The sequence below is a fragment of the Dipodomys merriami genome, unplaced genomic scaffold (genome assembly GCF_024711535.1).
Source record: "Dipodomys merriami isolate MVZ:Mamm:240054 unplaced genomic scaffold, mDipMer1.0.p SCAF_31, whole genome shotgun sequence".
In the NCBI taxonomy this organism is placed as follows: domain Eukaryota; kingdom Metazoa; phylum Chordata; class Mammalia; order Rodentia; family Heteromyidae; genus Dipodomys; species Dipodomys merriami.
In genome coordinates, this window is record NW_027204604.1 from 10,203,190 (window position 1) to 10,227,934 (window position 24,745).

At 45.7% G+C, this 24,745-nt stretch overlaps 1 protein-coding gene across 2 annotated transcripts; it reads left to right on the forward strand.

The window, feature by feature from the left end:
* Window positions 1-105: 105 nt before the first annotated feature.
* Pm20d1 (peptidase M20 domain containing 1) lies at window positions 106-23,758 on the forward strand. Of its 2 annotated transcripts, XM_070041661.1 has the most exons (13): window positions 106-335; window positions 1,088-1,174; window positions 3,579-3,811; window positions 4,218-4,304; window positions 5,044-5,177; window positions 5,390-5,509; window positions 6,430-6,505; window positions 6,947-7,008; window positions 7,255-7,333; window positions 9,428-9,499; window positions 18,174-18,342; window positions 19,717-19,816; window positions 20,876-23,758. In XM_070041661.1, the coding sequence occupies exons 1-13, from the start codon at window positions 182-184 to the stop codon at window positions 20,997-20,999; spliced, it is 1,497 nt and encodes a 498-aa protein (XP_069897762.1). In that variant the 5' UTR covers window positions 106-181; the 3' UTR covers window positions 21,000-23,758. The 2 variants fall into 2 exon arrangements, with proteins under 2 accessions (XP_069897762.1, XP_069897763.1); XM_070041662.1 differs by lacking the exons at window positions 6,947-7,008; window positions 7,255-7,333.
* The last annotated feature ends 987 nt before the right edge of the window (window positions 23,759-24,745 follow it).

The window sequence follows — 24,745 nt, forward strand, 5'->3', positions numbered from 1 at the left end:
GGCCTTGCGGTACGGGGCGTAGTCGTCCCGTCGATTGGCTGGCCAGCATCCTGAGCCAGGCGTGACTGGTCAGGTGTGGGAGTGGGGTGGGACTAAGGCAGATGGTGGGAACTAGAGCAGCCAGGCCAGCGGTTAGGTCCAAACTCCTGCTGCCGACGGACAGCCCCGGCTCCGGAGAAGTATGGCTCGGGTTTGCATGCTGGCCCTGGCGGCTGTGCTGCTTATGATTTTTGCCTGTGTCTCCAGATCCGATGGCCAGAAGGACAGGGGCGCCCCGCGAATCCCTGCTCAGTTCAGCGAAGAGGAGCTCGTCGGGATGAAAGAGGCGCTCAAAGGTGAACCCGGGTCCTGGGCTCACCTGCGAGCGTTCATCTTCTACATCTGTTTCCACGGAGAGAGGAGAGTTTCTGCAGAGTTCTAGATCATGCTGGATAATGAGATGCGTCCTCACCAGTGGGCTCAGCTCCAGATTTTTTCCATGAATAGTGGATCCACAGAAACTGCCCTCGTAGATATGCGCATGCAGGCAGAGGCGGGGACCAAAACCCAGCCGCTGGGGTTGAATGAAGGTGGACTGAGCCTGGGGTGGGAGGTTGAGATTACTTTTCTGCCAAGGTTCATTAGGATATTTATGACATGGATCTCAGGCCTAGATTTATGAATTTCTTTAAAAAAACAAAACAAAACAAAACTCCTAGATTTGTTGACTTTTAAGTCTTAGCTATAGTTCTTGATAGGATCAGACCGAACAACTTCACAGCCAGTTGGTAAAATATGCTTCCCCACCCAGGCAAAGACTGAAGAATTTGTTGGGGAGCAGCTTTTTGTGGTGGTTGTTGTCTATTTGTTTTGCTACAGTTTTTGAGGCAGGGTCTCACTATATAACCCAGTCTGGCCTCAAACTTGCTCTGTGGCCCTGTCTAGCTGGAAACTCATGATCTTCTTACCTTACTCTTCCCAGTGATGGTGGTATTACATGCCAGGACTACCCATGCCTGAGAAGGATTTTAGAATTTCTCTTTTAATTAGAAATGCTCGATTCTGTGCCATCTTTAATCTTCCATCTCTGTCTGTTAAACTCTGACAGGTGCCATCCAGATTCCAACAGTGTCATTTAGCCATGAGGAATCCAACACTACAGCCCTGACTGAGTTTGGAGAATACATTCGCAAAGGTCAGCTACAAACTGTGCTTGGAGGGTGGTAGAGATGGTGGTGGAGACATGGTTCTTCTACAAGGTGATAAAGATGTATATTTTGTCACTGATCAGAGGACAGTTTAATTCCTAATGATCTGAGTTTGTAAACAGTGAAGAGGTATAATAGGAAGAATCCAAGAGTGGAGGCAGAGAGAGAGAATGGACTAGATTTGCCCTTTGAAATACTAAGCCACATTGCTGTGGGTTGGAATTTGAACATTCACAACATTTTCCCTAGCTACATGTTATACATTAGATACTATCTAATGAACAGGTTTTTTTTTTTCCTGTCAAGGGCTATATAGCATATGATCTTAGCTTATGTTCATGTTTATGTTGCTATGAAAAAGGCTGGGAAGGTGGCTCAGTGGTAGAGCGTTTGCCTTGCATACATGAGGCCCTGGTTTCAATTCCTCAGCACCCCATAAGCAAAAAGAAAAAAGCCAGAAGTGGCACTGTGGCTCAAATGGTAGAGCGCTAGCCTTGAGCTGACAAGCTGAGGGACAGCACCCAGGCCCAGAGTTCAGGCCCCATGACCCCCCCCCAAAAAAGAAAGAAAGAAGGAAAGAAAGAAAGAAAGAAAGAAAGAAAGAAAGAAAGAAAGAAAGAAAGAAAGAAAGAAAGAAAGAAAGAAAGAAAGAAAAAGGCTCCTGAGGCTGGGCACCAGTGGCTCACGCCTGTAATCCCAGCTACTCAGAAGCCTGAGATTGGATGATTGGGGTTTGCAGCCAGCTTGTGCTCCATCCCCAATTAACTACCAAAAAGCCAGAAGTGGAGCTCAAGTGGCAGAACACTAAAAATTCAATAAATCTAGAAGCTGTCTTTTTATTATTTTCCTTCTCTTTTCCTTCCTTCCTTCCTTCCCTCCCTCCCTCCTTCCTTCTTTCCTTCCTCCTTCTTTCCTCTCCCCACCCCCCTCTTTTCTGTACAGGTTCCAGGGCTAGAACTCAGGCCTAGGCACTGTCCCTGGGCTTTTGTGCTCAAGGCTAGTGTTCTAGTATCTAATGTATAGCATGTAGCTAGGGAAAATGTTGTGAATGTTCAAACTCCAACATTGGGTTCAAAGCCAGTCCAGGGAAGAAAAGTCTGTGAGACTCTTATCTCCACTAAACTACCTAAAACCAGAAGTAGAGCTGTGCCTTAAGTGGTAGAGTGCCAGCCTTAAGCAAAAGAAGTTCAGAGGGGCTGGGAAGGTGGCTCAGTGGTAGAATGCTTGCCTCCCATGCATGACGCCCTGGATTCAGTTCCTCAGCACCACATAAGCAGAAAAAAGCCAGAAGTGGCATTGTGGCTTAAGTGGTAGAGTGCTAGCCTTGAAGTGAAGACTTGAGGGACAGTGTCCAAGACAAGAGTTCAAGCCCCACGACCGACAGAAAAAACCAAGTTCAGGAACAGTGCCCATATCCTGAGTTCAAGCCCCAGGATCTGGGCAATGTTCCTGAATTTCTTTTGCTTCAGCCTTTCTGTGATTTAAATAACCCTGTGAACATTCACCCCTGTATGCAGTACTGTGGCCTTGTGCCAGACAAAGTAAACTTTATCTCCATAAAATATAATAAGTAGGCATGCTGATTTATTAAAATAAAAACTTCTTTGAATTTTTTACAGTACTGAGATTTTTGAACTCACATACTCTAGGCAGACTTCCTACCAATTGATCCATAACCACAGCTCTTTTTGCTGTCATGATTTTTAAGATGGGGTCTTACGTTTGTAAGTAGGGTGACCGTTAAGTACATGACTTTTATTGAATGAGATAGAGTTTCATACACTTTGACCCCAGCTTCCTCCAAGCCATGATATTCATGAATTCACCCTTCTTAGTAGCAAGGATTACAGGTGTGAATTACTACACTCAGCTTTGAATTTTCTTTTTTTTGTTTTTTTTTTTTTGAGGGGGGGAGCTGAGGGAGCAGAATCTTGCTATGTAGCCCAAGCTAGCCTTAAAACTCTTTATCCTCCTGTCTCCGCCTTCTGAGTGCTGAGATTACAGGCATGTTCCACTAGGTCTGGCAGTAATTTTTAAATATGTTTTAGACGGGATCCTGAGTAACCTAGATAATGCAAAGTACTATATTCAAAATAAATACAGCCCTCATCGGCAAAGGTTTCTACATTTGGTAGTATGTAGGTCAGACTGTGCCAGACTTGGGAGACTGAACACCTTATCGATGGGGCTGTTTGCATGTCATTACACAGCATTTTCAAATATGAGGAAGAAGAATCTGAGAGATTGGCCTGGATCTGCAGAATCCAGCCTGGTTTTTTTCCACAAGCTTCCTAAAGGATAATGCATGTTAACTTAAAAAAAAAAAAATTAAGCAGTAGGAAATAATGGGAAGCCAGCTTCCTCTCCTGCTTTTTATCCCTTTGTATCTAGTTTTTCCTAAAGTGTTCAGCACCAGCTTTGTCCAACATGAAGTCGTGGGACAGTACAGCCACCTGCTCACTGTACAAGGCTCAGACCCCAGCTTGCAGCCCTACATGCTGTTGGCTCACTTTGACGTGGTGCCTGCCCCTGAAGATGGCTGGGAAGTGCCCCCGTTCTCTGGGCTGGAACGTGATGGCTTCATCCATGGACGGGGCACACTGGACAACAAGAACTCCGTGATGGTCTGTAATGCTGATTCCTCTGCCTTGGGGCCCAAGGAATCTTCCAGGATGGGAGCACTTGGCTAGCTTCTAGGAGGAAGGAGGCTCCCGTTGAAAGAATCTTGGCTCCAGGAAACCTGGGTTCCATCCATCCATTTGTCACTTCCCTTTTCTGGACCTTGTATAGGGATTGGAGTAGACAATTCAGCTCCAATATTTATATTCTTCTCCTGGTGGCAAAAGTTTTGTGCAGAGCTAAACGATGTCCTGAACGACTGGTCCCCTGAACCACTTATTCTCTTGAAGAGAGTCTATCAAGTCCAATTTTCACCAGCCCTGATGACACATCCAACACAGCTGAATGTTTCTCCTTCTCAGCTTAGATTCTAAGCCTTCCTCTGCTTCCATTGTTCTTTTGAACCTCTAGGCAATCCTGCAGGCCTTGGAGCTCCTACTGATCAGAAACTATATCCCACAGAGATCGTTCTTCATTTCACTGGGCCATGATGAGGAGGTAGAGTTGCTGCACCTAATAGCTATCTCTGGTGGGTGGGGGCTTCCCCCTAATCCAGTGTGCTCCCCAACTGCTAGGCCTCCATGATGATATGGTGTGATTGTTTGCCAACTTCTCCAGAATTATCTACAGACTGTGAACAAAATTCAGATTCCTGAGCCATGCCCTAGTGGCTCATGCCTATAATCCTAGCGACTCCCGAGGCTAAGATCTGACAATAGTGGTTCAATGCCAGCCCAGGCAGGCAAATCTGAGAAACTGTTATTTCCAGTTAACCAGCAAAATAGCCAAGTGAGAGCTCAAGGCCTTGCGTTCAAGCTCCAGTACCAGCCCCTCTCCTTCACACACACACACATTCAGATTCCCCATTCTGTGTCGTAAATGTGAATAGTTAATATTCAGATCTCTGATAATGTCTGAGACAGGCTGCCAGCTGCACCTGGGAAACATCTGTTTCATTTCTAGTAATGCTCCTGGTTTTGAACCTGGGCAAATCACATCACACTCTGAGTCCCAGTTTCTTCATTTGTGAAGCCGGGGTAGGGAGAGCTTCCAGTTCTGACATTGAAGGACTCTGGGAAGTAGAATTGCCTTAGGCCTTGCCCACCTCCAAAGGAAGAAGATAAAGAAGGAAGGTTCTAGAACTCTTAGCTAAGCTAGCTAAGCTGAATCAGTGTTAGCTATCTTAAGAGCTATTTCTGACTGAGAAAGACTATGGTTCTGAATGGGATGTCTACAGGTCTCAGGGATGAATGGAGCTCTGAAGATCTCAGCACTGCTGCAGGCAAGGGGCGTCAAGCTAGCCTTCCTTGTGGATGAGGGTAGCTTCATCTTGGATGGTTTTATTCCTAGCCTCAAGAAGCCTTTTGCCATGTGAGTAAAGCACCCCACCCTCCATCTTGGAAGGGGATCTCACCCCATTTGAGATGACTAGTATCTGGAAACCCTGCTGAGACAACATCCTTTTATTGTTAACCCTTATTTGTTTTGATCCTCACACTACCCGGGCTTCTCCTTCTTGCTCATCAGACCACCATGGGCTTCTGGGATAGCACAGGAGGGCCCTCTGTGATCCTCTTCTACAGGGTGTCAGTCTCAGAGAAGGGTGCACTTGACCTCCTGCTGAAAGTAAATATGACTCCGGGCCACTCTTCAGCTCCTCCGAAGGAGACAAGCATTGGTATCCTGTCTGCTGCTGTCAGCCGGTAAGCATCTCCTGGCCCCATGCTCTGATTCAGATGGAAGACCTAGCACTTTCCCAGTGACATTTAGACTAATCCTCCTGCCCTGAAGCTGAGATGGGAAGTCACAGTGTAAGGCTTAGAGAAGCCATTAGCACCCAAACAGGGGCTGGGGTCAGATTGATGAGTATTTCCACAAGACTCACAGGTAGCAGCCCACAAAAGCTAGGTCAGGGAGCTGGGTAGTTCAGAGTCCAGGTAAACAGTTAGAAATCACAAGCTGGCAATGACTAGTAGAGCTATCTACATTCTCTGCCTGTTTGGCAGGAGGAGAAGGTTAATAAAGACTGCAGCTGTGGGCCAGGACAGCAAGAGCAGTACTCACCTGCTTAGAAAAGTAGGAAGAAGGGACTGGGAAGGTGGCTCAGTGGTAGAGCGCTTGCCTTGCATGCATGAGGCCCTGGGATCGATTCCTCAGCACCACATAAGCAAAAAGAAAAAAGCCGGAAGTGGTGCTGTGGCACAAGCGGTAGAGCGCTTGCCTTGAGCTGAAGAGCTGAGGGACAGTACCCAGGCCCAGAGTTCAGGCCCCACGACCGGACCCCCCCCCAAAAAAAAAAATAGAGTCACAGTTGGCAGAGACTAACAGTTCTGCTGCAGTGTGGACACACAGGATGTCAGAGCAGCAGTGGGGAGGGAGCAGAAAGGGAGCCCAATTTGGACCTAGTGGAAAGGAAAAGCTCCTGCTGGTAGTATAGAGGAAAGGTGGTCCAGACGGGGCCTTCAGATCTTCAGAAAAGCTGCACTAGGAGAGGTGATGGGGAGGTGAATGGCAGACCTTCTGGTCAGGCTTGTTAAAATATCCTCCTATCTCCCTCCTCCTCTTTGGGCCTCTGATCTTGGGCTGGAGTGGCTAGCTCTTCAAAACTCTGTTTCTCTCTCAGACTAGAGAAGACACCAATGCCAAACATGTTTGGAAGTGGGCCATTGAAGATGACAATAAAGCAACTGGCAAATGAGGTATGGGAGAAAAATCACTTCCTTCCTGCTAGCTGTGGAAGATGAACCACTGGGTGGCAGAGAAGGGACCTTTGGAGTAAGGAAATGACCTTAGTGCTGACCAGTGTTCCGCCATGCTTCCCCACTCCCAGCCAACAGCTGAACCTGATCAAGAGACCTGGCTTGTTCCCTGGAGTTTCTGGGAGTATCTATGACCTAACACACCCAGTCTATAGAAGTTGGTTCCAACTCATCCTTGGGGCTGCTAAACAATTGTTCTAACCAATCAGCTAAAAGTCCAGACAGACAGAAACTCTCTCGCCCTTAAGCAGGGTCTGAGCCAACTGAACTGACCACTCAAGGCCCCAAAGCAAGCCTGGATAGGGAGACTCAGGCCTCAGCGACAGCCACAAGGTTGGGCCAGTCCCTCTGATCCTGTTAACCTTATTCTTTCCCTTTCAGTTTCCCTTTCCTACCAATGTAGTCTTGAACAATCTGTGGCTATTTCAACCCCTTGTAGGCAGGTAAAGTATTATCTTCCTCCGAATCCCCCACCCCAATCCTACAAACCACTCAGTCCCTCTCCTTGGCCTGCCCAGGCCTGACTAATCCCAATCCATAGATGCTACATCTAATAATATACATATATGGGTTACCTCTCTCAGTCTTAAAGATCTCTATGGTTTAGAAAAGTGGGTGAACTTCCAATCCTTTCTTTCTCCCCATTGGCAAATTCTTCCTACCATTTGACCTCAGTCCCTTTGCTTTAGGCTAATGGAAAGAAATCATATAACCAATGCTCTGGTCAGGACCACCACGGCGCTCACCATGTTCAATGCAGGGATCAAGGTATGATTATCAGAGTCAAGGTTGTCACATGTGCCTTCTGCTCCCTGCCCACTTCCTCCTCCATTCCTGGACTATCTATCTTGTTTCTAGCTATAGTTTGAATAATAAGAATAAATGCTATCCTCTATCATTGTCCTCTGTCTTCAAGAGTCAAGAAGTCTAGTTAGGTCTATGAGCCCTTGAAATCACTAGCCAAATTTTCTCTATGTGCATTTCAGTGGTGAGTATCTGGTGATCTTGAGAGGAACTTTCTTTCCTGAAACAACCATTATACTCATATGAAGAGGAGCTGTTTGCAAGTTGCATCTTGCGATCTGTACTCTGGCTAGAATTCAACATGGATAATATTTACTTACCACTATGATCAGATAGACTAAAGGTTTCTAACCTTTCTACCATCAGAGATCTTTTTTTTTTAAATCATTCTCAATGTCAGGCTCACTCCTGTCATCCTAGCTTCTCAGGAGGCAGAGATCCAGAGGAGCACAAGTTTGAGGTCAACCCTGAGCTGAAAAGGCCAAAAGACTCCATCTCCAAAATAACCAGCAAAAGACCAGGATAAGGACATGAGTGAGAAAGCAAGCTACATGAACCTGAGGCCCTGAGTTCAAAATCCAAGTACTGAAAAAGAAAAAGCATTCCCATGTTTTAAAAGACTTATCCACCTAACTGATTTAGTGAGTAATTAATATATTTTCTCCTGATGTAATACTAAATTAAGAGAAGCTCGCTTACATTTATAAAACCTAATAGGTGTAATATATACAGCACTTAAAACTTACATGCTATCTTTTCCCCAAACCTACTAAATATTAGATGGCCTTAGCAAACATAATTTTTATATGAGCTTTACTTTTCTAGAGATAAGTTCAGGTGAGTCAATACCTTGGGGGAAAAAAAAGACAACATTTGCTCCAAAAGTGACTTTTTGGTAAATTGGTCCACTTCTAGTTGGATTGGCCACTAAGGGACACCAAAGAATCAAGCCTGGCCAAACAGAGGCAGGGGCCTTCCTAGAATCTTGGAACTTAGACCATTCCTATAACATCAGTAACACCAGTACATCCTTAGGAAGCACCCTTGGGGGCGCCATCTGCCTGGGGGACAATATGACCTTGAAGAGCACTGGTAATCTGAAGCCCAAGTTGGGTATGAGTGAATGGTGCCTCCGAATGAATTCCTAGCATAACTAACTGGTGTGTTCAGTGTGCGACCTGACCAGCTGCCTGTACTGCTTGCCAATCGAGTGATACATGTTCTTGCTTCAAAGTGGGAGGTTTTCTCCCCGAGCATGCTTCCACATTTGTCACTCTATTTGACCCTTCTAAGAATCCTATGAATAGCATTGCCCCAACTGCCAGTTGAGGAAATAGAAGCTCAAAGAAGAAACAGTTATCAAAATCACAGGGCTAAACTGGCTCATGCCTGTAATCCTAGCTACGTAGGAGGCTGAGATCTGAGCATCACTGTTCAAAGCCAGCCCAGGCTGGAAAATCTATGATACTCTGATCTCCAGTTAACCACCAAAAAGCTAGATATGGAAGTATGGCTCAAGTAGCAGAGTGCCAGCCTTGAGTGAAAAGTCAAGGCACAGAACCTAGGCCTTGAGTTCAAGCCCCATCACCAGTACATACACACACACACACATATACACACAAACACACACATATACATATACACACATACACACACATACACATAAACACACACACATACACACACACACACACACCACCACCACCACCACCACCACCACCACCACCAAAAAAGAAAAAGAAAAAAATATCAGGGTGCCCTTATAAAGGACATACAGAAGACTCCTGATAGCACTGCACAGAGCCAAAATAGAGAAGAACCCTGTTATGCAGTTCCTGTGACCCCCCATTAGGGCCAAGAAGACCGAACCTCTAGTTCTAAATGTAACCACATAGCAAGGGCTCAGAGAAGACAAAGGCAGACTGAAAATTAAGCCCTGGGGCCTCAAAGTAAAACAGCTTCCTCTGTCACTCCTGGAGGCAATTCGTGTTTCTGGGCAGGGGTCAGGTGCAGAAGACTTGAAGTGGGCTCAGGTACCGTTTGTGGTTCTCTCCCTAGGTGAATGTCATCCCCTCCATGGCCCAGGCAACCATCAACTTCCGGATCCACCCTGCACAGACAGTCCACGAGGTATGTGCCTTGTGTTCCATACAACATGTTCAACATCAAAGAGGGAGAGCCATCAGGACCTGCATGTAGCTACAACCTTAGAGCTGGGCTGGTCTCTCCATTTTATTTTATTTTATTTCTTTTTTCTTTTTCTTTTTTTTGTGCCAAGAGTGGGGCTCCTGGGTGCTGTCCCTTAGCAGGCTAGCACGCTACCACTTGACCTGACTTGTTTTTTAATTGGAGATAAAAGTCTCACAGAGGTTCCTTCCCCAGGCTAGCTTTGAACAGTGATCCTCAGATCTCAGCCTCCTGAGTAGCTAGGGTTACAGATATGAGCCACCGGTCCCCAGCTTCAACCTCCATTCTTCAAAGGCATTCTATAGATATCAGCTACTTGGCTGGGACCAGAGATGTCTAAAGAAGTTGAAGTCTTGGGAGTGAGAGACAAATATGAATAACAGTGATAGCAAATAGTAGCTTGCTGTCTGCTGAACACCATTTTAAAGTTTACACATGTCCAGTTAGTCCTCACTACCACCCTATGAGGCAGAAACTTCATTACTCTCATTCACCTGGATACAGAGCAACAAAGTATGTAATGAGAAACTCACACATTGGTGGCCATGTTTCAGAATCTGGTCTTCCAGCCACAACTCTGCTATAACAATTAGGGGTGAACAAACTACCGTAGTAGTAAGGGCACTGATGCTCCCTTAGAGGATAAAGTCTCTCCTGACGACTAGAAATTTGATCTGGGCTTCAAGGAGCATCAGGATAGTACTCCAAGTAAGATATTCATTGTGGTTGAACAATAGGATGAATTGGGAAGTAATGGGAAATGAAAATTGATAGGTGATGTTGTAGCTTGGTTATCGAGGCCTTGTGTGCCATGCTGAAAACTTTAGGGTCTGATCTGAAAGGAGAGAACTTTCAGAGGTCTTCAAACAGTGCCATGATAGATTGAGGCTTGCTGTTAGAGAAGTAATGTTGGTGGCATGATGGAGTAAACAGAGACCATTGGGAGACTATTGCATCATCTCAGGCACTGCATATGAAGATCTGAAATGAGAACATGGTCATGGGGCAAAAAGGACCACTCACTTGCCAGAGAAAAGGGTTCAGTGGGATGTGGGGGAGCAGAGACAGTAATAAGATTATGCATTGAGGAAAAAAAGATTATGCATTGAGAAAAAGGGAGAATAGATCCAAGATATTTATCCTGGGTAATGGCTAGTTTGAGGAGAAATGACTTAGAAGTTTGAAAAGGCATGGGGCATGGTGCCTATAGCCACAGCTATCTGGGAAACTGGGGTAAGAGGATCATTTGAGCCCAACAGTTAAAGACCAGCCTGGGTGATATAGTGAGATCCTAGTTGTTTGTTTGGTTTTTTAAAATAGGCTGGTTGCCAGCGGCTGGCACCTCTAATCCTAGCTTCTCAAGAAGCTAAGATTTGGGCTCTGCTAGCCTGGGCAGGAAAGACCATCAGATGCTTACTCCAATTAATCACCAAAAATCAGGAAGTGGAGCTATGACTCAAGTGGTAGAGAACTAGCCTTGAGCACAAAAGCTCAGGGATATGTGCTCAAGCCCTGAGTTCAAGCCCCAGGATATGTGTGTGTGTGTATTCACGAACACACGCACGCATGTGCACACATACACACAAGCATACACACACGCACACATACATACATACATACACAAAAGATATCTCTTGGTCTGGGATATTGATCACTGATAAACTGCTTGCCTGTTATGTGCAAGGCACTGGAAAAAATGTTTAAGTTTATATTAGAAAATTGTACAGGTACAGCTGGAGTGTTATTAACATAATTGGAACTTGGAGAGTCATCACTAGTGCCATGATGAGAGTGTATCTTATTTTATTAGAGAATATAAAAATGAGTCCGACTTCCTCTGGCCAGGCAAGGCTGAGATAGAGATGTTAAAGGGTGAGCAGAAGTTACACACAATGTTTGGCATCTCTAGGAAATACCAGTTTATTCAAACATTTAAAAAGAATTCAAAGTTAGGCAACAATGCCTCATGCCTTTAATCCTAGCCACTCAGGAGGCTGAGATCTGAAAGTTTGTGGTTGGAAGTCAACCTGTAGAAAAATGTTCACTAAATTCCATTTCTAAAATAATCATAAAAAAGGTAGAAGTATGGCAGAAGTAGCACCTCCTAACAAGCAGGAGATCCTGAGTTCAAATCCAAGTAGTTCCAAAATATAAACTATAGTTTAAATATAAACTAGAGTTGTAAGTCAGAGGTATAATAATTGCCTGACATGTACAAGGCCTTGGGTTCCATACCCAGAACTGAAAAGGGGTAAGAAGGTAAACCTAGTCTTTCAAAACTTAACCAAAAAGGCAGCTCGTTAGCTATGAAGTGGGCAGCATATTCTTGAATACAACAGAGTGAGAGGAAGATCTAACCTGTTAGACCTAGATTATCTTATCACAAGACACACTTAGATTTTTGTGGTCCTTTCTCCAAAGCCCTTCCCATGGAGATTTCATCTGTCCCTACACAGGAGGAAAATACCCTCCTCTTCAGATCAGGGAGTGGCTGATGATTCTGCTGCTTTTCATCAGGTGCCAACCTTTGTCCTCTCCCTGTGGACCCATGGGGCCAGGAAATCACTGAATTCCCCTCCCTGAGCCTCTTTCCACCAGTTTTTCCCAGTCTCATTCCAACGCCATGCCCTTTTGAAGGGCTATTTCCACCCAGCCATGGCTTTCATCTCCCCAGGTCCTTTGGCACTAGTACTTCCCTACTCTCTCCCTTCCACAGAGGCCTTCCCTCCTGGACTATCTGGTGACACCCCTGCAGTCCCTAGCCCTACCCTGCCCACCTGTCCCATTGAGCAATGGAAAACTTCCACACGCAAAAAGCTTGTGTGGTTCCCATTGGTGCTGCTCAGGGCTTTCTCTAGTGCCATGTATCAGACACACAGCCTGAAGGCTGCTTATATCCTTATGCTGGATTCAGCAGGAACACAAGCAGCTGCCTGAGTCCTCCTCCTCCATCTCCAATTGGTCTTCCATTTTCTAGATTTAGATCGACTCCAGCACTTATCCATAAGATATAAGTCTTGCCAGATGTCAGTGGCTCACACCTGTAATCCTAGCTACTCAGGAGGCTGAGATCTGAGGATCCTGGTTCAAAGCCAGCCCAGGCAGGAAAGTCCATAAGACTCTTACCTCCAATAAAACCACTCAAAAACCAGAAGTGGCACTGTGGCTCAAAGTGGTAGAGCACTACTAGTCTTGAGCAAAAGAGCTCAGAGACAGCACCCAGACCCTGAGTTCAAGCCCCATGACTGACAAAAAAAAAAAAAGGAAGGAAGGAAGAAGGAAGGAGGGAGGGAGGGAGGAAAGGGAAGAAGGACAGAAGGAAGGAAGGAAGGAAGGAAGGAAGGAAGGAAGGAAGGAAGGAAGGAAGGAGAGAGAGAGAGGAGAGAGGAGTGAGAGGATCTTCAGAAATTGAACAGGCTACTGTGTAGGAAGGAAGGTTTGTCCCTAATGGGCCTAAAAGAGTAGAAAAAAGGCCATTGGGAGAGCCTCCACTAAAAGAAGAACTAGAATATGCCATCTTGGGAGGGAGGGCCTCAGAGCTACAAGGACTCAGTCATTGTATTATAGAGACTTCTTCCTTCACTTATTCATCCAACAAGGTCCACTAACTGTGAACTATACGTTGGGAGAGTGGTGAACCAGAGACCTGACTCCCATTCTGCTGGTATAATAGTCTAGTGGCAAGAGAAGTGATTATGGGAAGGTGGTGGGGAAGTGGGCTGAGTTAGATGAAAGGGGTCAGTGAAGGCCAGAGATTCTTCTGGTCACTGAGACCCAAGTTTTCCATTGCTCCATACTGATCCAGGTCACAAGAGTTCCATTGGGGGAACATATTAGAATGTGAAAAATAGTAGCATCCATTACTAGAGTCAATATATGAAAGTTCTTGGGTCAGGGGCCTTGCACGTAGCACTCAGTAACTGCTGTTTGCTGGGCATGGTGGTGCACACCTATAATTTCAGCACTTAGAAGAATGAGACAGGAAAAGATCTTAAGTTCCAACGCCAGCCTGGGCTATATAGTGAGACCTTTTCTCATTTCTTTCTTTCTTTTTTATTTTGGTCCAGTCATAGGGCCTGAACTCTGGGCCTGGGCACTGTCCCTCAGCTCTTCAGCTCAAGGCTAGTGCTCTACAACTTGAGCCACAGCACCACTTCCGGCTTTTTTTCCCCCTGCTTATGTGGTGCTGAGGAATTGAACCCAGGGCCTCATGCATGCAAGGCAAGCGCTCTACCACTAAGCCACCTTCCCAGCCCCAAGACCTTTTCTCAAAAAAAAATCTTAAGGAAAAACAATGTTAGCTGATATTTGTTGGCTTATAATAGAGTGACTTCCTCCCATGTAATAATCAGAGACACAAGAGTGGGAGGAGGAAGAGAGACCTCCAAGGCATTTTAGAGCATATTAACCTTTCAGTTCTGTGTTTCTAATCCCTCAAACACATTCCCAAAGCCTTATGTTGTTCTCTTTTGTATGTAGAGACATTTTCCCCTCACATGAATGTACATTTGATGAAGACAAGGACAATGGATTCTTAAAAAACAGACAGCTCTTTGGTTAGCAAGTCCAGCTTCCATCCTGCTATATGGCTACTCACTGGAGACCAGGGGCAGGCTGTCACATAATATATATCATCCTGGGGGGAGGGTGTTTTGTGTGTGTGTGTGTGTGTGTGTGCTTGCGTGTGTGCTTGCGTATACATGTGTGCATGCATGCTTACCAGTACTGGAGATTGAACTCAGTGCCTGGACACTTTCCCTTCACTTTTTTTTTGGGGGGGGTCCAGTCATGGGGCCTGAACTCTGGGCCTGGGCGCTGTCCCTCAGCTCTTTAGCTCAAGGCTAGCACTCTACCACTTGAGCCCCAGCGCCACTTCCGGCTTTTTTCTTTTTGCTTATGTGGTGCTGAGGAATCGAACCCAGGGCCTCAGGCATGCAAGGCAAGCAGTCTACCGCTGAGCCACCTTCCCAGCCCCTCCCTTCACTTTTGTAGTCAAGACTAGCACTCTACCACTTGAGCCACAGTTCCAGTTCTAGCTATTTGGTGGTTAATTGGAGATAAGAGTTTCATGAGCTTTCCTGTCCAGGCTGGCTTCAAATCAGTCTGAGAATTACAGCCTCTTGAGAAGCTAGGATTACAGGCATGAGCCACTGGTGCCCAGTGCCTGGTTATAGGTAATCTATAACCTATAACTGTTTACCTCTCTCCTTTTTGTTCATATAGTGTGTAGCTCACGGGTTATAATACAATGCCAGACACATCCAAAACATGGAGAAGAATCCCAGGACATGTTACTAGATCAGCAAAGGAGACACAGAGAAGGCAAGGAGCTTACCACTCACATCACACAGCTAGACGTGATTTCCAAGGCTCCAAGTTTGGGATTAAAACTCAGTTTTTGTGCATGCCCTCCCTCTGATCAGAATCTCTCTTCCCACTTTTTCATCAGTTTTATATCTTTCCTTCAATTTCTGGCTCAAAATTCATACCCCTATGCATCCATCTCAGATGAGCATCTTCTTCCTGGCTGTCCTCCTCCCCTCCATCCATATGGATCATATACTCAGAAAACAGTAACAGATCACCCTGCTGCAGCTGGGTGGATCCTAGTCCAGCAGTACTGGCTGGATAATCCAGGCACACTGCTTAATGAAACAATTCCTATTGTCATTTTTATGGGTTCACATCTTTTATAGCTCATGTACCAACATTTTTTACATGCCCTTCATGTGGTCAATACTAGAAATTCAGAAATGAGATAGAGAAATGCACTTGAGTCAGGACCTGGCCTGGAAGTGGTGGGAAACATGGCCGCTTACTGTAAGGATCTGCAAAGATCCAATCTCTATACCTTCCTCAGTTTCTACAGACAAGAATCTTGAAGTAATTTGAGATAACAAATCACACTCTACTTCATATAGAACAACTTTAGAAACCTTTCTTTAAAAACAAAATGCCAGGGCTGGGGAAGTAGCTCAGTGGTACAGTGCTTGCCTCACATGTATGAGGCCTGGGTTAGATTCCTCAGCACCACATAAATAGAAAAGGCCAGAAGTGGTGCTGTGGATCAAGTGGTCAAGCACTAGCCTTGAGCTAAAGAGCTGAGGGGCAGTGCCCAGGCCCAGAGTTCAAGTCCCATGGCCAACCAAAAAAAAAAAAATGCCAGGGCTGAGAATGTGTCTTAGTGGCAGAGTGCTTGCCTTGCATGATGAAGCCCTGGGTTCAATTCCTCAGTACCACATAAACAGAAAAAGCCATAAGTGGCACTGTGGCTCAAGTGGTAGGGTGCTAACCTTGAGCAAAAGAAGCTCAAGGATAGTGCCCAGCCCCTGAGTTCATGCCCCAGGACTGGAAAAAAAAATTGCCAGTTCTGGCCAGGTAGTGGCTCATGCCTGTAATCCTAGCTCTTCAGGAGGCTGAGATCTGAAGAATGCAGTTTGAAGCTAGCCTGGGCAGAAAAATTCCCAATGAGACTCTTATCTTCAATTAACCACTCAAAAACTGGAAGTGGCATTGTGGCTCAAATTAGTAGAGTACTAGTCTTGAGCAAAAGAGCTCAGGGACAGTGCCAAGACCCTGAATTCAAGCCCCGATAGGGGAGGAAAAAAAAAAAAGGCTCATTCTGGAGCTTGAACTCAGAGCCTGAGCACAAAGCCTGAGCACTATCCCTTAGCTTTTTCACTCAAGGCTGGCAACTCTACCACTTGAGCTACATCTCCACTTTCAGATTTTTGCTGGTTAAATAGAGATAAGAGTCTCAGGGAATTCTTGTCAAAACTGGCTTCAAGCCTGGATCCACACAGATTACAGCCTTTTAAGTAGCTATGATTATAGATGATAACGTATGTGATTTGTGAGCCACCAGCTTTAAGCTTAGGAAAATGTATCAAGATAGGCTGGATATGGTAGCACATGTCTACTACCCTGGCTACTCAGGAGGCAAAGGCAGAAGGATCTCCAGTCCACACAAATGAGACGCTACCTCAGGAGGAAAATGAAAAAGGGACTGGGAGCATGGTATAAATAAACAGTAGTATGTTTGTTTGCCCAGCTTGCATGAGAAGATTCAAGACTATGGAAGCACTCTACCACTAAGCTACTATCCCCATCCCTAATTCTCTTTTCTTTTGCAATGCTGGGTTGAATCTAGGGTCTCACATATTGCTAAGCAAATGCTCTACCAATGAGCCATATCTCCAGTTCCTAATTCTTACAATATTTGTACCATAAAATAAAATTTAGCTCTAAGTGGAATGAGCCTTTCACCTACCCAATGACAAAGAATTTGCTTTGACTTAAATAGAAGTTTTGGCACTAGACGTGGGAAGCCTTTCTCCCCTCTGGATTCCACTCCTGCCAGGCTTCTATAGGATGCTTCAGTGGTGATACCCCATTCAAGTGATTCCCCAGATTTTGTTCATCCCTTTTTCTAGGACAGAGGTGGGGTCCTGATTTTGTTTTAGTGCTGATCCTGGGGCTTAAATTCATGGCCTAGGCACTTTCCCTACCACTTAAGCTACTTCTGGCTCCTTTTTTTTTTTTTTTTTTTTTTTTTTTAGTGGATTGGAAATAAGAGTCTCATGGACTTTCCTGCCCAGGCTGGCATTATAAGGCAGTCCTTAGATCTCAGCCTCCTGAGTAGCTAGGATTACAGGCATGAGTGCCCAGCTCAGAAGCCATTTTATAACAAATACTGACCAAATGGATTGAGGCTATGCTGGATTTCTCTTGAGTGTCTGAGTGGCCTTGAAGGACCACTGAAAGTCTCCTAGTCTAGTTACATGTGTGACCTAAATCCTCAGGGTCTGGTCTGCATCCTTCCTGGGATTTTGCTGGATTCCCTGTAAGGCTGAATTTCCTAGGAGTTTCCTCAGGTTCCTTCCTCAGGAAAGGAGGCAAAGAAAGAAGTACCCCCTTGCTCCTGAGTTTTTGTGTATGCTGAACTCATCTTCCCAGCTCCAGAGCAATTGGTTACAAACAGGAAGCAAGGATGGCCAGAGAAGGCAAAGAGAAGGGTATGGACCTATTGTTACCTGAGACTTGAAGGGTAGAGCAGGATCCTCTTGGCATAGATGACTGAGAGCCCCTTTCTACTAGGTCTTTTTGTTATACTTGCATCTGGCCCATGGCTGACTACCTAAGGGAAAGGCACAACATTTCCCGATTATCCAATTCTCTATCTGACTCATAGGCATAAAAAAATATCTGCTGTGCTGTAGCTTGCTTTCAGGGACAGCCTAGTACTCACATCACCTATACCCAAGGAGTTGAAATAGACATCCCAATGCTAAAAATAAATAAAAATAAAAATACATAAAATACAATACATCCTTTCTGCAAATCTCAGGACATACAGAATCTGTAATTGTGCCTTGCTGGAGACAAATCAGGAATATTTCAATTTATATGATACTTTAATAAATGAGATAAATAAGTCTAAAAGCAGGGGGAAGAGAGAGTTCTAGAGGGGGTGAGATTGATATATTATTGATATAATATGTATGGAAATATAACAATGAAATCTCTGTATACCTAATATACCCTAATTAAATAGAAAATTAAACATTAAATTTCTATTTTAAGAAAGAAATCTAACTCTTTTGCTTTTACCCTGGAGGTTCTAGAACTGGTCAAGAATATTGTGGCTGATGACAGAGTCCAATTGCACGTGTTGAGGGCCTTTGACCCCCCACCCGTCAGCCCCTCCGATGACCAGGCCTTTGGCTACCAGCTGCTCCGCCAGACCATACAGTCCATCTTCCCGGAAATCAACATTGTTGCCCCCGGTAATGACTTCATCAGCTGTAGCTGGAGGAGTGTGGCAAGGGCTGGGATAGTTTCTTATCCAATATCTGCTGCCCCACCCCCACCCCAGCTGTTCATCCTGGAAACAGCTGGCTGCTCCCCCTCCCAATGGGACTGGAACTGTATTTTCCCCTCAGGGTGGAAGTGAGAAAGCAAACAGGAAAAGAGCAGAAACAATAAATTAGGTCAGTCAGTCCAGGGTCCTTGCTTAACCTAGCCCAGCTGAGCCTATCCCCATTTGTCACAGAGGAGCATGGGCTTGAAATCCACACCTCCTCTGCAGGAGCCATGAAGGAACCAAGATCTAGGTTCTGGTTCTGAGAACCACTGGGGTAATAGGTTATCAGCAAAGTCCAGAATGTCAGCACAGAAAAGCCTCCAGGCCCATAATATTTGCTTTAACCCCAGTTGCCTCTGTAGACAGTCCAAACCCAGCAGCTCCTCTCTGCTCCCATTTCTCAGTCTTCTAGCATACTATCCAAATCTACCTTAACAATGTTGGTACACTATCAGAATGAAAGAGGATCACCTAGACTCACTCTCAAAGAATTGACCTAGCCACCCAGGAGCCTGACATATGGCCATACAAAATAAAGGTCAGATAATAAAGGAGTATCTAGACTGATGGTTCCTAAAATAGTGAATGGCCCAAATAATGGAAATTGAATTAAGATATTGGCTGTTCTGGTCATTATGGAGAGACAGAATTCAGCTTAGATCATTCAAGGGATATCCAGTGCTCTTGGGAAGAGATTCTATGTTCCCCGTTAAAATTATGGGGTCTGGTGCTCTACCACTTGAGCCACAGCTCCACTTCTTGCTTCTTATTTTAATATACTTTAATTGTTACTATTAAGATGGTGTACAGAAAGGTTACCATTTCATAAGTCAGGAGGTGAATACATTTCTTTTTTTGGACAATGTCACTCTTTCCTTTACTCTCCTCCACTTTCCCCCTCCCATTCCTGCTCACACATAGCTCATTTTCCACATAGTGTATACTGAATAGCATCATTGTATTTGTTCACCCTTCCTCCATCCCTTCCACTCTAGGCTTTTTGATTGTTAACTGGAGATAGTAGTTCCATAGGCTTTTCTGCCTGGACTGCCTTCAAACCCCAGTCCTCAGATCTCAGCTTCCTAAATAGATAGGATTACAGGAATGAGCCACTGGTACCTGTCTAACCTATGATTTTTACAAGGTTTCGAGAAAGGACAGTTTGTACCACAAAACACAATCATAGCCTTAGCCTCTAGGAAGGCCCAGGCATTGCTCTATAGTAAGCAAAGTTTCTAATTTTCCAGCTACTCCATTTCCACCACATAAAGCCCTTCTCTTAATCTTCCCTCTCTAGGTATTTCTATTGCCAACACAGACAGCCGGCACTACACCAACCTCACTACTGGCGTGTATCTGTTCAACCCCATCTGCCTGCAACCTCAGGACTTCCGTAGGTGAGTGGAACAGGTTTGAGGAGCAAGTAGAAAAGAGTCCATCCACCTCTCCAGTCCCTTCCTGCCATAGAAATATTCCCACCAATAGGGAAAAGCTGGGGGTTTGGGAAACATTTATAAAAAAGGAGACACTGTAGAAACCTACTATGCCCAGTACCAGTCCCACCACTTCCCAGAATTGGTGGGGATTTTCCGCTTTTGTAAAAGGATGGAGAGATTTGGGTGATTCGTGAAAACTTGATGAAACAAGTCCTTTATTTGGGTGTGGTGATGATGCATTCTTGTAATCCCAGAGATCAGGAGGCTGAAGTAGTAGGATACTTAATGAAACCTTAGGTTTGAGGTGGGGGTTGTTGTTGTTGTTTAAATCATTGGGTGCTTTTCTTCCCTTTAAGAGAGGCTTACCCTCAGAACCTCATCTTCTACCTATAAATTTGGGAGACATGTCAGGCACTTATGACTCACACCTGTAATCCTAGCTACTAAGGAGGCTGAGATCTGAGAGTTGAGGTTCAAAGCCAGCCAGGGCAAGAAAAGTCCGTGAGACTGTTATCCCCAGTTAAGCACAAAAAGCCAGAAATGGAGCCATGAACCATGGCTTTGAGCAAAAGAGCTCAGAGACAAGTTCACGGCTTAGAGCAAAAGAGCTCAGGGTCAACATCCAGGCCCCAAGTTCAAGCACACACACACACACACACACACACACACACACACACACACACACACACACACACACACACACACACACACACACACACACACACACACACACACACACACACACACACACACACACACACACACACACACACACACACACACACACACACACACACACCATCAGGTCAAAGGTGAGGTGAGCCTGTCCTTCCAGTCTCACAAGTACTATGGAATTTAAGGCCCCTTAGCGTTAACTGTCATGTGTTCTACCATGATGTGTGCTCCTTGGCAAATTTTAAGTCCTAATATGTGGGGAGAAGTAGGGAGAACGCTCTGTAATGACACTATGCTATGTCACTTGGCTCTTCATCTGCCCCCAAATACATCTCTTTCCCTCAGCATCCACGGACTCAACGAGAAAATCTCAATCCAGGCATATGAGACCCAGGTGAAATTCATCTTTGAGCTGATCCAGAACGCTGACACATACAAGACATCAGTTCCTCACCAGCATGAACTGTGAGAGGAAGGAGCCAGCTGAGTTAGGAGTGCCTGTCCCTGGGCCAGGACTAACCAACGGGGGAAAAGCAAGTATTAATGAAAGTTTTGGTCAAAACCACATTGTAATATACAGCTCACCTGCCTGGCTCACTCCTAAACTCACCCAAGAACAAGACCAGGAGTGAAGGAAGATGAGCAAAAGTTTGGCTTCTCTTTTCCTCCCATATTCTGCATCCCCCTCACTGCCATTAGCTGCCTTCTTGTCCCTTCTGTCTTAGAAAGTGTCTACTTGGGGCTGGGAAGGTGGCTCAGTGGTAGAGCGCTTGCCTTGCATGCATGAGGCCCTGGGTTCGATTCCTCAGCACCACATAAGCAGAAAAGAAAAGGCCGGAAGTGGCGCTGTGGCTCAAGTGGTAGAGCACTCGCCTTGAGCTGAAGAGCTGAGGGACAGCGCCCAGGCCCAGAGTTCAGGCCCCATGACCGGACCAAAAAAAAAAAAAAAAAAGTGTCCACTTGTCTGTCCTTGGCTGGTTAGTTAACTGATCCTCCTCCCTCCAGGCCTGACTTAAAATGCAAATCTGTAAAATTCTTACCAGGTTGTACCTGTTAATTTTGAGCACTCTGAGTGGATAGATCATCCTCCCCCGGGTTTATATGTTGCGGCTTGCTAGAATTTCACATCATCCCCGGCTCTGTCTCTCCTCTCCTGCCCCCACCTCCCTTCCCCACTCTCCAGTCCTTCAGCTGGAGCAGGACTTAATCAAACAGGATTGCTTCTATAACACCATGGTTGGCCAGATCAACACATCTTTACAGCACCCTGAGATGTGAACCTGAGGGAGGGGTCTAGGGGGAAGCTCAGACCTCCTGGCCTCTGGAGGCTAGGCCTAGAGAAGAAAGCTCAAGAGTGCCCTGGGCTTCACTCCTTCCCCTGCCCTGGTCCTGCTACCTGCCACTGTGGAGGCACTAATCTGTAGAAACATTTCCCTAGCACATCCTGTGGGCTGAGCTCCCAAGGAAAGAAGGAAGAACACTTTAACACCTGGCCTCCCAGTGGAACTTAGGACCAGCAGAGCCCTGGCTCTGGCATCACATCCTAGTTCAGGCTGATCAAGGCTATGTGGAGAGGAGAAGCAGACTGCAAGCTCTGTCCTGGCTGGCAGGATCTGAGGAGGTGCAGACTAGCCTCCATTGGGGTACAGCCGAGTTCCTGACTCCTCCCCACCTCCACTCCAATCCTGAGCACTTTTGAATCTATTCCATTAGCTGCCAGGTGGGGGGTATTGGAAAGCAGCATTTCTTGGCTCAAGGCCAGGAGCTGTGCTTTGTGGCTCTCCAGGGAGTTGGGGTCACAGAGGGAGACACGAGGGAACTGTGAGAGGGAGAGGCTGCTCCCTCTCTTTTTAACTCATCAGGCAAGGATGCCTTCCTGGGGTTTGATAGCAGTGGGTTCCCTTCCCTCTTCTCATAACCCCTGTGTCCTCCCCTCTCACTCCTCATTTCTGAACCTCCCTCCTCTGGATGTGAGCTGTTCATTAGAGGTCTGGCTTAATTGTCAGTGTGTTAGGAACACAGTGTGGGGATTATTCAAGCTTTTCTTGCTATTCCTCCTAAGATTCACATTCCTTCCCTAGCCCTCCCTTTGTGGCCAATTCAGGACTTACTCAGCTTTTGTTAGAGGGCAAGTTGAAAACCCAGTAATAATGTTCACATTTGTGCAGAGCCCTAAAAAGTAGCTTCATGTACCTTATCTCAGTACTACCCCCACAAGAACCCTGTGAGAAAAATACAGGGTCGCAGGGGAGGAACTCATCCTGAGTGATTCTGTCTAGCTGCCATCTGTCACTCAAACTCACATTATTTCATGATCCTAAATGACTGAGGGAATCTACTTCCCATCAGAGGGTGTGTGTGTGTGTGTGTGTGTGTGTGTGTGTGTGTGTGTGTGTGTGTGTGTGTGTGTGTGTGTGTGTGTGTGTGTGTGTGTGTGTGTGTGTGTGTGTGTGTGTGTGTGTGTGTGTGTGTGTGTGTGTGTGTGTGTGTGTGTGTGTGTGTGTGTGCTGGCACTAGGGCTTGAACTCAATGCTGTTATTTAGTGGGTTGTTTTTTGGGGGGTTTTTTGCTCAAGATTTGTGCTCTACCACTTGAATCACAGCTTCACTTGTGACTTTTTTGGAGGTTAAGAGACTCACATACTTTTCTGCCTGGGCTGGTTCTGAATGGTGAACCTCAGATCTCAGCCTTCCTTAGTAGCTAGCATTACAGGTATGAGCCACCAGTCCCTGGCTTTAGAGATTTTATTTAATCCTAATAGCAGTAGTTATGGTCTCAATCTGTCCCCAGAACTCACAAGTTGGAAACTTAATCCCCAAAGACATATGTGAATGGCATTAAGAAGCTAGAAATTTAATCCAACGCTGGTCTATAGAAGTGGTGCTTTTGCAAGGTGGTTAGAATTAGAATGTAAGGTAAAGCCCCATGATTGACTTTACTGGTGCCTTTTTAAGACAGATTGAGGAAACAGGTGTGTTTAAGCCTGATTTAAAGACTACACAATATATGTGTATATTAAAATATCACATGACACCCCTTATAAAAAGGAAGTAGAAGACACAAAGATATACATGTGTGTTCCTTTCTCTTGCCATATGATTACCTGTGCCATCTGGGGACAAAGCCATTACCAGAGGGCAAACAAATGCCTTCCACCTGCCTCATCACATCTTGAACTTTGAACCTCCAGAGCTGTAAGCCACAATAAAACACTTTTGTTATAACCCACTCAGTCTCTGTATTGTTCTTGGAAACAGAAAAGTGACTAATGCCATAGCTCTCATTCTCCATTTTACAAACAAGAGCAACTGAGACTCCAAAGTTAACATGCAGGAGTTAGGGGAAGAGTCTGTCTGAATCAAAGCCTGCTTAAATAGTTAAGAAGAGAAAGCAGTCTCAGCAAAGTCATTCACCCAGAATGACATGGTTCTTAAGGGCAGAATTAAGATGCAGGTCCAAAATCTCCAAAATCTCCACATCTAGTATTGTTTCAGGAGCACCCTGCTGCCTGCCCCAAAAACCTGTGCCATTTAACTCATTCTTTCTGATCCAGGGAGATGATGAGGACAAAGACTGTTAGCTCTGCTGCTGGATTCAGTCCTTAGCTGGAGCTCTCTGTGTTCCCCAGGCTGACCTCTCCCCATTGATACCTCTCCTTTTGTCTACTTATATTTCTTACCACCCTACCCCCAGCTGCTGCTGCTGCTGCTGCTGCTTCGTCATCGTCCTCTGTCTGTCTGTCTGTCTGTCTTTCTGGGCCTGGGCACTGTCCCTCAGCTCTTCAGCCCTTTTGTCTACTTATATTTCTTACCACCCTACCCCCAGCTGCTGCTGTTGCTGCTGCTGCTGCTGCTGCTGTTGCTGCTTCTTCGTCGTCCTCTGTCTGTCTGTCTGTCTGTCTGTCTTTCTGGGCCTGGGCACTGTCCCTCAGCTCTTCAGCCCTACCACTTGAGCCACAGTGCCACTTCTGGTTTTTTTTCTGCTTATATGGTGCTAAGGAATCAAACCAGGGCCTCTTTTTTGCTCATGTGGTGCTGAAGGATCAAACCCAGGGCCTCATGCATGCGAGGCAAGCACGCTACCACTGAGCCACCTTCCCAGCCTCCACCCCCAGCTTCTAGTTCAGCTCTTTTGTCTTCTCTGAGTTTGGGGACAACCAGGTCTGTAGGAGCCCTTTAGCAACCTCTTCCAGTTTTTAAAAGGAACCCACAGGGC

Coding starts and splice junctions, on each gene's coding strand:
- Pm20d1 (XM_070041661.1), top strand. CDS start 182: ATGGCTCGGGTTTGCATGCTGGCCCTGGCGGCTGTGCTGCTTATGATT. Junction 5,510..6,429: donor CTGTCTGCTGCTGTCAGCCG/GTAAGCATCTCC, acceptor TTTCTCTCTCAG/ACTAGAGAAGACACCAATGC. Junction 19,817..20,875: donor CAACCTCAGGACTTCCGTAG/GTGAGTGGAACA, acceptor TCTTTCCCTCAG/CATCCACGGACTCAACGAGA.